The following is a 14,020-nucleotide window of genomic DNA, read 5'->3' on the forward strand; positions in this document are numbered from 1 at the left end:
GCTGTCACTGAAAAAAATATCTCAATATGAAAATGACTTAGAGGAAAAAAAAAGTCTCAGCACAATAAGGGGAGGTCGATGACTGTAACAGGAGGAGAGGGTCAGAGGAAGTTTTCATCACAGACACAGAGGAGAGAATAAGAGAGGATGTTTTTCTGCAGCCACTTCATAAACCTGCATGTGCAGATCTACGACCAATACATCTGACAGCAGGTAATAATAGATCATTAAATTAATGATGAGAGGCTTTATGTGTTAATTTACAATTAAATTATAATTTGAAATGCAGGCAAACAGGATAATGTTGACATAATTACAAAGTATATTTTTGTCTGTATTTTTCAAACTCAAAATGTCTTCAAACTAAAGAAACCTACAGACAGACTGCACATGACTCTACAACAGGTCTGGACCTCATAAATTATGTTTGTAGCTGAAAGAAAATACTGAAATCAAGAAAACTGTAGAATGTGGCAAGTTCTCCTAAATCACTCGTATACACCACTGAAGAACAAATCTGTTCTTGCATGAGGCCCAGTGGTTGTAGACAGTGTTTTACAGGTTATGTCATGTCTGTCTTGAGCAAGGCAAAAACTAAACTGCCAGACTGTTCAAGGAAGTTTGAACACGTCACGGTTAACAAAGGCATTAATGTGAACACTTGCAAATAATTAGTTTGACATTTTAGGAAATGTGTTTATTTGCTTTCTTGTCAAGATTCACTGTGGAAGACCCACCACTAGCAAGAATCAGACAAAAGATCTGCAAACTGTACTAATAACTCCAATTCTTAATGAAGATCTCTGTTAGATTGAGAGTTTTCTTCTCTCTCACCTCTGTACAGCAAATATAAAGCTATAGAGCCGGGTGATGGATAGCTTAGCTGAGCATGAAAAGTGGGGACAGATAAGACAGATAATGGAGCTCATGTACGAGCACAAGAGTAGGAAGGACACGATTAAATTCCTGACAGTTAGTATTATCATGTCAGATTTTAAATAACATCTAAACATTTGTTTGATTACCACAGTTTGAAAAACTCAGTAAATCTTTCCATCATCAACCAAAGTTAGCAACAGTCTCCCAGACACAGTCACAGCAGCAGCGTGGGTTTGTTTAATGTAAATGAAAACAATGACATCATCCAGGACATGATGTCATTTCAAACCATAGAGAGGTTTTCAATATAAAAATGGTGAAATGATATCAGTGTGTACTTTTTCAAACATTTACTGCCCATTTTAACAATACCACGAAAAAACTGATAAGTGTGATCATTGTGGTCACTATAATCATGGTATGAAATGTTCATACATTTTAATCTCTGGTTGCCAGGCAACCTTTGAATTAAATTTAATCCTTTTTTACCTTCTCTCATGGAAGTTGTCTAAATCAAAAGGAAAGTCAGTTAAAAATTATAATTCTCTTGCTTAAGGGCATTAGACTGTGTTAATGAACATTCCAGTATATGTGAGCTTTATCTTAGCAGGTAGAGAGACAACTTTCCTTCTGCTTCAAGTCTCTCACAAAACTTATTATAGGTTTCAGTACTGCACAGCCGATCACACAGACCAGATGTGGTCGTTTCTATTTCAGCAGTCAGAAAACTCCTTAAAGGGATAGTTCACCCCAAAATGAAAATTCAGTCATTATCCACACCCCCTCATGCTGATTGAAGGTCAGGTTTAGTTTTTTAGTCCAGTGTTACAGTTTTATAGAATCTCCCAAACAATGGAAGTGAATGGTGACCAGTTTTCAAACGGAAAAAAACAGGAACTGAGCAAACGCTATCATAAGTGAGGAAACAACAGAGGATACAAACTCAAAATAGAAAATAATTTGAAGTAAATAAATAAATAAATAAGTTATTAATAATCAATGATAAAACAGAAGAATATGACAGCTAGAAAAACAGATTGATAACATAAATAAATAGATAAATACACAATAATAATGAATACACAATCAATGAATAGAAAAAGTTCAGTTAAAGCCAGGCTAAAAGGGTAAGTCTTGAGTTTGCTTTTAAAAAACATCAACACTCTTTGTGGCCCTCAGGTCTTCAGGCTGTTCCACAGACATGGAACACAGTAATAAAAGGACACCTCACTGTGGGTTTTTGTTCTAACTTTGGGGATAATTAAAAGGCCACTACCTGCAGACCTGAGGGTTGTAGAGGGTTCATAGGATAAAAGCAAATCTGATAAATAAGTAGGACTGAGACAGTTAAGAGCTTTATAAACCAGTAAAAGGATCTTAAAATCAATTCTGAAGCACACAGGAAGCCAGTGCAGAGACTTCAAAATTAATATGTGCTGTCTTTCTGGTCCTTGTCAGCACACTACACACACAGTGAGAAAGAATACACACAAAGCAACATGTTAAAGCTGACCCAGGCTGAACTCATCAGGAAAGCCAGACATGAATCCACTGATTTTGTCCTTTTATTTCAAACTCTTTGAATTTGAACCCTTGATGTCATGATGAAACAGAAATCACCTTTTTTGTGTTTTGACTATATTACTGATGGAGATGAGATGTTGAATTTAGTTGTGCTGTTGTCAGGATGCAAATACACACAATACACACATGAAGCACCTCTGCTGGCATTTAATGATGTTACTAGTTAACAGTGGTGAACATCCCATGAGTGACTTATGAGTGTAAAATGTCTGTCGGTGGTGACCACTGACCCAGAGTTCAGATCTCCTGAAGGGATTAAAAGGCTCAGCAGGCTATTACTATTACTAGACATTTTACACACACACACACACACACACACACACACACACACACACACACACACACACACACACACACACACACACACTCTCTCTCTCTCTCTCTCTCTCTCTCTCTCTCTCTCTCTAACAGATCACTTAGCATTAGTGTGTCTATTCTCAAGGGTGGACACAGACAGGTGATCAATAGCATGGGTTATCAATCTGACAGGGCAGGGGATGGTGTGGTGTGTGTGTGTGTGTGTGTGTATGTGTTTGCAGGACACATCTGGCACTTAGCCAAGTGCCATCAATACTGTTGAAAGCTTTCTGACAATGAGGGACGGGGTGTTTACATGAGTCTCTGTGTGTGTGTGTGTGTGTGTGTGTGTGTGTGTGTGTGTGTGTGTGTGTGTGTGTGTGTGTGAGAGTGTGTGTGTGAGAGAGAGAGAGAGAGAGAGAGAGAGAGAGAGAGATACACACTGAGAATAAGAGTGAAACAAAGAGTGTTTCTCAGCATTTTAGGAGTTTGTTCTGATGACAACTGGTGGTGAAATTATTCATGTACTCTCATTCCCCCTCCTGTGGTAAAGAATAGAGTGTGTGTTTTGGGGGGGTGAGCTGAATGCAGGGGGAGAGTGAGGAGGAGGCAGAGGCAGATTAGTACAGACAGGTTGTCAAATGGATGGTTTTATCATTTGTCTCTGTGTGTCTCATGCACAGCATTCCTCTGACAGCTGGGGAGCTCAACAAATATTATCAAAGAGCTTTCATTAATCAGAGCTGGAGCTGAGTGTGATTAAACGATGATTTGACTCACAAATACAGACATGGCAATACGAGATGTTAGCTCTCTAAACATTTTGATAACAACCATTTCTGCACAGACACAGTATTTTATAGTGTTATATTTTATTAATTTTGTTAGATATTTACATTTATGTCATTCATATGATGAAATTTACTTCATTTTAATTTCATTTTTGTTCTAGTTCATAGCCTGGTCCAGTGCCACAAATCACAGAATTGGTAGCATACTGTAAGCTATTTTATATACATGTATCCAATTTTAAGATAATGTTATTTCTCTTTGTCGAGCAGAGTCGGATAAAACTGATGTTTAATACATTATCAACAGAACACATTCTTTTGTTATTGAATTTCTCATTTTAAGTTTTAGTTTCTCTATTCATCAAATGGCTCCTCCAGACAAAACAATGTTGAATGAGGTGTAGTTACTGACATTTTTAGACTACAGATTAATATTCATTAGTTTTTCATCCCTACATTCAGGTTTTTATTGGCTTGTTTGTGATCACATCACCTGATTGGCTACAAAAATGCAGATGAAAGGTTTGGACATGAATTCAACTTATACTCAGTACTGAATTATGATTTTGAAAGTAAGTAAATTACATGGTGTAATAAATACTTGAGTATACGTAAAAGTACAGACTTGAAAATCCACTCATAAAAGTACAAATACCCAGAAAAACTACTTACAGTAACTTGAGTATTTGTAATGAGTTACTTCCACCCCTGCTGAAAACACTGCAGACAATATATTACTTTCGCTCTAAAACAGAAGTAAGGTTATAAGATGATAAAATGTGGAAATGCTCCAAGTTTAGCCAAGAACAAGGTGAATTGAGTAAACTACTGAGGGCTTGCATGAATGCTGAATGTCACAATGTTGGTGACGTAGCATGTCAGCTAGTAATATTCCACTGGTGGTCGGGCCTGGTTATGGGCTTGTGTTGGTGCTAATAATAGTTGATTTAACCAGGACATGGAAACGTTGTGGAAATGACAGGGAAAGGACAGAAGAGAGAGTGATAAAGGATGACACAAGAGCTAACTGTGCTGCTTTTGTGTGTGTGTGTGTGTGTGTGTGTGTGTGTGTGTGTGTGTGTGTGTGTGTGTGTGTGTGTGTGTGTGTGTTGTATACCACAGCTGTTGTGTTTTCCCAGGCTGGCTGGTTGACTCTACACTCTAACCATATAATACAGAGTTTAAACAGGCACACAATAGGGCAGCCTGGTTCCCACGACAACTATGACAGGACCCCTGCTCTGTTTTTATTGCCAATGTGTGTCTGTGTGTCAGCAGCTCGTTTTTAATTAGACTGAACAGCCTTAAGTCTCTGTTCATTCAGTGTGAAGAAGCAATAAATTCTCATTCAAAGGTGAAGAAGCCTTTTAGTTTCACTGGGTGGGGCACTGTGACCCTTGCAGGTTGTCATAGTCACGTAAACACAAGCTTAATGACTTTTGTAAGGAAAGACAGAGACTTTTAAGATTTAAGATTCTGAGTTTCATCTTTTGACCTAATAAATGTCACTTTTCTCTTTCTGATAATTGGCAAATATTTCTAGAGGGGTCGATATCCATCCTCTTCCCTTCAGGTTGATGTTAGTAGTATATGTGTTTGTGTTATTCTTGAAGCTGATCTAAGTCCATTCTCTCTGTGTTTGTGTGCGCAGGTGGTGGTTCCTACCCGCGTGGGACAGGTGTACGTGTATGACACGGTGAAACCAGAGCAGGACGAGTATGATGTCCCACCCAGACATCAGCCGCCAACCCAGCAGGACATATATGATGTGCCGCCCACTCGCCAGCAATACAACACACAGGTCAGACTGCGCTGTGTGTGTGTGTGTGTGTGTGTGTGTGTGTGTGTGTGTGAGAGAGAGAGAGAGACAGTGTGAATGATTCTTCTGGACTGGGTGTGTTCTAGTCAGTGTCTCCATCTGATATGATAGATATGATTCAGTTTGATTAATCACATATCTATTGTGGATCATGAAGACATCACCTGACTCCAATGAGATGTTTGATTGGTTTGCATTGAAAAAAATTGCTTTCTCAATATTTCATGATTGATTTAACTCAACTGCTTTTCAATATACAAATATCTTCACACAAAAAAGCAACCAGCCTAAATTAAGTCTACATACACTGGGCAATATTAAATCACATAATAATAAAAATATAACTAATATGAACTCAGGGTTCAAATCACGTTTGGTATTTGAACAAAGAAACAAACTTTGTCATATGTATTTTTTACACAATACATTTATCAGGTTTTCTTGTTTTCCACTAGAACAAAAATAAAAAAACAAACAAACATAAACAAGATTAATGTAAACAAACAAAAAACAGCTCAGATCAACAGAGGAGGTCACAGAAATAGTCTGTGTGTCAGGATATTCACAGAATATAAGAGTTCCTGTTCAGGAGACTCCTGGTACGATAATGGAGGAGAAATCAGGTCCAATATTATTCAGATCAGGCTGCCAGACTTTGTAGAACTGATCTACTTTGGCATGTAAAATACATGTAAGATATTCCAAAGGGATCAACTCAAATATCACATTACGCCAACCGTTAACAAAAGGTACCTCATCACTAATCCTCTGTAATAATATATTTTTTCTAGCAGCAAATGTAAGAACATTATATAACCTTTGCAGGTTATGGTAGTCATATTTCTGCTTGGGAGACCTAGAAGACATTGGATCCTTTGCTAAATCTTTATCAAATATTTTTTTCCATTTCACAAAAAACTTCAGATCGATACCTATGTAATTTATAACATGTTGATAGGCAGTGGGATTTTGTCATATATAAAGACCAATCAATACCTATATAATACAAATACCCCATGTTCAATAAAAAATATTAAAAAGTAATTCTATTTGTGTGCTCTTTAAATTAGAGCCCAGCATTTTTGGGGCTGGTGCCAATACAGATATGAAGGAGAAAAAAATCCAATATTTATTTATCAGCTGATATTCTTTATTTATGTTTCTAAATAAAAAATATAATAGACAGAATATACATAAAATACTGCCTATACAACTAAAAAGATAAAAAAAATATATATATCCAAACAATCTGCATTATATTCTGAAAAACAAAAGTTTTCATATCAGCCAACACACATCAGACAACATATTTGTAGATATCCATTTAGTATTGTTTATCTGTCTGGCTTTACATTAAGATTAATTTTCTATACATTTTGATTGAAATTAATTATGTTTACAGCATTATTTTATAACAAACATTTCATTTTTAAAATGCAGAAATGATTTAAAATCACTGATGAATATATAATGCTGTAAAACCTGATGCAGCAGCTCAGTTGATAAATACAAATGCTGGTGTATCGTATCAGAGCACTGTATTCTTATTCATCAAAGTGTCTTGTACAACACACACACACACACACACACACAAGAATTGTTTGGCACCAAGGAGTCTTTCTGTCTGCAGAATATTAATATTTGATGTGATGTAACATCCAACCTCTAAATATTACATCTATCTTTAGATCTAGATGACGGTCATTTATAACCACCAGGCAGGCTGGATATGCCGTTCTGTGTGTGTGCCTGTGTGTGTACACCTTTACATTTCATTCCACACACTTACTGTAGTTTTTCCTGCATACATACTGTTCACAATGTTTCTGCTTAATAAGCAGGCACACACACACACACACACACACACACACACACACACACACACACACACACACACACACAGGCAAAATGTACATAGAATCTTGATGCTGACAAGCCAAAGAGAAAGGTCACTCACATACAACCACAGCAGAATGAGAGCTGGAGTCGCAGGAGGAGGAAGAGGAGGGGCAGAATGAGCTATAGGAGGAAGAAATGGTGGAGGAGCAGGAGGAGGAGCACAGAGAGGAAAGAAGTATGAAGAAAAACAAGATGACAATGAATGATGGCAAAAATGAAGGATGGGTAGATGAGGAAGAGCAGGAGGAAGATGTGTAGCTGTAATAACAGATGTAGCTGCTGGGTTTTTCTGAAATGGGCAATCTGAAAGGTGAAGAATGAACGCACCACAACACCAGGCACTTCATCAAAATGTCTGCTGTGTGGGAGACACCCCATGGTAGATGGCTCTGACCACAACAAGCTATCTCTCTCTCTCTCTCATACACACACACACACAGTCAGGTCACAGTACAGCTGTGGGGTACAGAACACAGTGCTACACACTTCCTGAATGTCTATGGAGAACATCACAGCAGACATCTGATGCAGAGCTGTTTACACTGGAACATGGGCCCTTTATGATCAGTTTACAGCAGGCTTCTTCCACGTTTTTCAGCCTATGTATCCCTGAGCTGATAAACAGATGGAGCAGGGACCCCCTATTAAACACACTTTTTGGGTTTCCACTTTTTCGGCCTATCTGTAGCTCCTAAGTAAGTAGCAGTTGCGGCATGGCTAATGTTAGCTGCGTTAGCCTCACCCTCTGCAGTTTTATCTCTGGTTTCTGAGGTGAATGGGTGTCAGAGTCTTCTGCTTGTGAAGTTACAAAATGATCCATTGTGGCACACAAGAGTGTCTGTACACTTTGGATAATAATACAGCTAACTGACCAAAAATACAATTGAAAATTAGTACCTAAAAAATTATTTGAAGGAGTAATATGTAACCAATCCACATAGAAAAATGAGTACTGCAGTCCAAATTTTTCTTGTTTAATACACAATCTATGGTTGAAGTGAGTTGTTTGCTCTGCCCCCTCCTCTCCAGACAGAGCACAGACAGGCAGGCTGCAGGAGCTCTGCAGGACTGCAGGATGTGAGCAACCTTGTAAATTGACATTACCATTTCACAATGAATCCTTCACTGTAAGCTGATCAGCTGTTTAAAACTGTCAGTTGTCTGTCAATGTAAAGTTCAGCCTGTTATCCTGAAAACAAAAGCCCACTGCTCTGAAATAACACACTCTGGATGATGAGTTCAGTGGCTGCCTGTCTCACTGCCTACCAAACTCCATTAACTTTTTGCTCAATTTAGCAGTTATGGCTTCTACAAGATTATTAGCGATTTGTTTGATTCATGAACAGACACTTATTCAGCAAAAACTCTGCATTAATTTGACTCTAGTTAATTTGAAAGGGACATACAAAACAGTTGTTGTGGTCTAGAATGAAAATGTCAGAGGACACCACAGCTGTAAGCATTAATGTCAAGTGAAAGGTGTATTTTAACTTAACATGTTTCTTTGATCTCCGATGACACATTGTTGTTATTTTGTGATTTATTACTGTAAATATATTACACATTTGTCCTTTAATTACCATTATTTGAGTACCAGTAATAATTTGTTACTTCCACCCTGGTTGATCTTGCTGGTTTTCCTCTTTCACATTTTTTTGTATAAATATCTCAGAATTGGGGTTTCATCCCAGCTGCTTCTGTACATGCATTTTGTGTGTGTGTGTGTGTGTGTGTGTGTGTGTGTGTGTGTGTGTGTGTGTGTGTGTCAGAGGTCAAAGGCAGGAAGTCATTCCAGTGTGTGAGAGACACAGAGAAATGAGAGAGCGGTGAACTTTTGAGGGACAATTAAGGGAGAGAGCGTTAACGGACAAACATTTCCTCAATAAGCTTACTGTCTCACAGACTTGGTCACGTGACCAAAACCACACGAGGTCAAATTCCTGGGACGGCTCTTTGCCCCCTCTTCACCTCCTTTTTCCTCTTCTCTTTTCTGTTGTTTCTCAACCTCTCCCTTCCCTTTGTTTTGTCCTTTCCTCCCTGCCTTCTTTTCATACTCATAACCCTTTACTCCTGCTTCTATCTTCCTGTCTCTTGTGCTTCTTTTCTCTTTGCCTTTTTCTGTCTCTGTCCCCCTTCTCTCCTTTTTCTTTCCCTCCCGTTCCCCTCCTCCTTCTACCATTTTTTCCTCCTGTTTCTGTGCTTTTGCTTTCCTTTTTACACATGTTCTAAAACGGCTTTTCTTTTCCTCATTCAGTCAATTTGTTGATTTTAAACTTCTAGTCTACATATTTTTATTTGACTGTTCCCACAGATAGTGTAGTGTAGAGAAATCCCAAGAAAGCAGCTGCTTCTGACATGTTTGAAATGATCACCACATCTTGTACAAGCAACTGCACTCAGTCTTTTATAGCTCCCATCTTTCCAGCTCTACAGTGGTGTGATGCAGCAGGATTAATAGCCAGTCCTAAAAGAAAGATTTTAAAAAAGCTTAAATTTACAAAAGTCTTAAGTTTGTCTGTCTTTTTTCTGTTCAGGTGTATGACACTCCTCCCATGGTGGTGAAGGGGCCTTCTAGTGGTCAGGATATATATGACACCCCAGCAAGTACAGACAAGAACACACAGCAGACGGTAAGGCTTTGGATTTGTACATGCTGTGTTTTTATGTGTGACAAATATGTACCATAACAATATTGTTACAATTGGTTGTCACTGGTAGTTTGAACATGTAGTGTATTGTATGTGTGAATACTCTTACTGCCCTTAGTTTATTTGGTTTGGTTTATTGTGAATATTCTTTAGTAAATATATCTATACAATGTGACATCAGACTCTGAGACACAGAATAATATCATCCTGGACTTATTTCCACTGTAGAAGACTACAAAGAACTGAAACAGCAGAAGCAGATAATAGATAAAGGTTAGATCAAATGTCAAAGTACAACTTAACAACACTATACATTATAACATTATAAGTCTGCTCTTATTTAACAAATCCAGTTCGCACAACAAGATGTCACATAAACAGTAAAACATGGTCCCAAAATATCATCACAATTATAAACATATTCCCTCTGTCCCCTCAGGTCTATGACTTCCCTCCGTCTGTCAGTAAAGATATCCCTGATGCTCAGCCAATCAGAGAGGAGACCTACGATGTCCCACCCCACTTTGCCAAACTGAAGCCACAGGTGCCCCCCCCTCCAGGCCAGTACCTGCACAACAACCTCAATGATGACGACGAGCCGCCCATTCCAGAGGACGTGTACGATGTCCCGCCCCCCATCCTGACTGACAAGCATTACCATGGAGACAGAGGTGTGGTCAGTCAGGCCCCACAGGAGATCTACGACATCCCAGCCAGCCTGCGGACCGGAGGTCACCCCACCCAGGACGTCTATGATTTCCCCCGAGAACGAGAGGAGAAAGGAGGAGAGAGGAGAGACCACTATGTCTACGATGTCCCACCACAGGTAGGACAGTTAAAGGGACGGTCCCACATTCTGGTAAAGAAACCAAGATTCAGATGTTTGGTCCATATCTGTTAAACTTCTGTGTCCAGTGTAGACACAGGTCCAGTTTTAGTCATTTCACTCTGGTTTCTGTGATTGAACCTGTAGAATCATGTTTCTCTGTACATTGAAGCTATAGCTGTCACCATTTCGTTGTGTGCAGATGTTGTACACAATAGTTGTTTGAATTCTGTCTCAGTTTAGCATGAGACAAGAACAAGGAGCTAGTATTACACACATGTGACTGAACACAACAACCGTGTGCATGTGTGTAGTGCAGTCCTACCTGCCACCTCATTCACTGGCCAGGAGCTGCACAACTGGGTTATACTGCCAACTGGTGGAGACTACAAAGCAGTATCTCAGTTAAGGACAGCTGTATTATGTTGCATTAGATTGGCATTCCTGTATTGCTTTTACATTTTGGCCACCAGAAGTGTATTTTGGCCACCAGATTTAGGAGCTTGGTGGCTTCTGGAGAAATGAGCCGCTAGCTTAGCACGAAAAAAGGAATCAGAGTAAACTGCTGACTTATGTGCATGTGTGTTTTGCAGGTTGTGCGTGATGCCCAGTCCACCAGTGAGGAGCTGACCATGTCCTTCAAGCGGCTGTCTGCTTCGAGCACAGGAAGCACACGGAGCAACCACTCTGCTTCATCCTTAGACATGGTCCCTGTTCGCGACACATCCTCCTCCTCCTCACTCCCTGCTTCTGGCTCCATCCCAGGGAAACCTCTCATCCTGGACCTGGAGCAGGCCATGGAGCGTCTGTCTCGCCTCCAGCAGGCTGTTGAGTCCAGCGTATCCCTGATGATGTCTTTCATCACAGGTAACTGGAGAAGCCCCGCTCACCTGGAGGGGAACCTCCCGGCCATCCATCAGGCGGCTGACCGGGTACGCGCCACTGTCCGAGACTTCCTAGAGTTTGCCCGAGGCGCTGTGGCCAACGCTGCCCAGGCCACGGACCGCTCTCTGCAAACCAAACTGGGCCGGCAGGTGGGGAAGATGGAGGAGGTCTTCCAGAGTTTGATTCGACACAGTCAGAGCTTAGATGCCATCTCCTGGTCACACACGGCACTCACAGCACCGCCACCGGGAGGGGATGACTTAGACCGACTCATCATGACGGCAAGAGGCATCCCGGACGACGCCAAGCAGCTCGCCTCCTTTCTCCACGGTAACGCCTCGCTGCTCTTCAAACGGACCAACCGGCAGCAGCAGCAGCTGCCACTTCCTCCAATCCCAGGGGAGATCAGCGGTCACATGACAGGATCAGGAAGTGGGACCTATCAGGGAGGGGAGAAGGTGAACATTCAGTCACGGCCCCTCCCCTCTCCACCAAAGTTTACAGCTGCAGAGGAAGAGGAAGGTGTGGACAGGCCGTATGAGACCACAGAGGAAGGCTGGATGGAGGACTACGACTACGTACATTTACAGGTACACACACACACACACACACACACACACACACACACACACACACACACACACACACACACACACACACACACTTTTTCTATAGCTATGAGGACATTTCTTTAGCTCACAAGTTAAATAGAAACTGCATAGCTGTTTTTATCATGATGATAGAAGTTCCTGGAGCCTGACGTTCAAACAATATATGACAGGTAGTAGAGAGGTGTTGAGGAGTTATGGACCTGTACCATGTACAGGGCTGTGTGGTAACACATCACAGGGAATCTGGATTACATACTCAGATTACAATATATAGCTAACTATGATCAGCCCAGATTACAGGTAAAAAAAAAGTGTAATTAGACAGACAGACAGACAGACAGACAGACAGGTAGGTAGGTAGGTAGGTAGTACATTATTGATCCCAAACTGGGAAACAAGTCACCAGACATGGCATGTGGACAGTAAGTATATAGTATATACATGTGAACAACAAAAGAGAAAAATAAATAGAAATGAAACCCAACAATTAACTTGGAAGTAGTTGAATACACAGTATAAGGAAATCCTTGGCATACTCTATAAATATTTAAGATAAATATCTATAGAATATCTCAGAATACTGAAAATATACACAAATAATAATATATATATAAAATAATATATAAGGACGAACTATACCAAAATATAAAAGTATACAAGAGTATTATACAAGGACACATTATACCAATAAAATACAAAAATACAAGTGCTATACAAGAACACTAAACAAAAAATCCAAAAATGTAAAGAATTGGATCACCTTTTATATACATAAGACAAGTGTGCAGTGATGTGGAGAGGGAGTGGAGACAAGATGTGCAAATTAGCAGGTAGCAGTACAAGATGTGCAATAAGCCATGACCATGGTGAATGAAAGTACAAAGCAGAAACAAATTATACTTACACTGTCAAGGATTACTTTATTACATTTTTGTTTATGTCTTTAAAATATGGCAATTTTAAATAACAACAACAACAACAACTACAACAACAACAACAACAACAACAACAACATTATTATTATTATTATTATTATTATTATTATTATTATTATTATTATTATTATTATTATTATTGTTGTTGTTATTATTATTATTGCTAATAATAATAATAATAATAATAAACATTAAACCAATGTTTTATTAGGGTTTGGGTCTAATGTACAGGTTTTATGGCATACAAATGGTTTGCAAAAATGTGTTTGCATTGAAAATATAGTTTATGTAGATATATATATATAGATAGATAAATAGAAATGTAGATTTATTTAAGAGAGAAAAACTATTTTTGTTGCTCCATCCATTGTTTGTTGCGCCATCCATTTTTTGTGTGTAAGGTACAGTTTTTTCAATGTTTGATTTTGAGTTAATCCAAAAGTATTCAGATTACTTTTTTGTAAGCCAATGGATTCTGATACTAATCACAAGAAATGCCATGTAAATTACTTGTAAATTACATGGCATGTAATTTGTATTCAGTGACTGCCTACATTTCAGAGTAATCTGACCCTGGCCTGACCCACATAGCTGTATGATTTGCATGTTGTGGTCATTGAACAGTGTATGGAATATGGACAGCATATGTGTTAATTCTATTAACTGATTTAGTTTTAGTCTTCTAATGAAAATGAATATCAAGTCATTTTGGAATATTAGTGTTATTTTTTTGTTAAATTTGTATGTCACTTATTCACTGTGATACCACAGGCACATGCATACAGGTCATTTAAGGAGAACTGACCTTAAAACAGTATTTACTTCATTCATCCCATTTAGTGACAA

The 14,020-nt window shown here is 39.1% G+C and overlaps 1 protein-coding gene across 3 annotated transcripts in view; it reads left to right on the forward strand.

The window, feature by feature from the left end:
* bcar1 (BCAR1 scaffold protein, Cas family member) overlaps window positions 1-14,020 on the forward strand; it is a 104,299-nt gene that overhangs the window by 86,454 nt on the left and 3,825 nt on the right. For all 3 annotated transcript variants that reach the window (XM_084733492.1, XM_084733494.1, XM_084733493.1), the window contains 4 exons: window positions 5,203-5,352; window positions 9,804-9,899; window positions 10,357-10,743; window positions 11,337-12,218. In XM_084733492.1, the coding sequence (XP_084589618.1) occupies window positions 5,203-5,352; window positions 9,804-9,899; window positions 10,357-10,743; window positions 11,337-12,218 (1,515 nt within the window). The remainder of the gene's footprint in view (window positions 1-5,202; window positions 5,353-9,803; window positions 9,900-10,356; window positions 10,744-11,336; window positions 12,219-14,020) is intronic.

Source organism: Lutjanus erythropterus, chromosome 13 (genome assembly GCF_056507025.1).
Source record: "Lutjanus erythropterus isolate fLutEry1 chromosome 13, fLutEry1.hap2, whole genome shotgun sequence".
NCBI classification, from domain to species: domain Eukaryota; kingdom Metazoa; phylum Chordata; class Actinopteri; order Lutjaniformes; family Lutjanidae; genus Lutjanus; species Lutjanus erythropterus.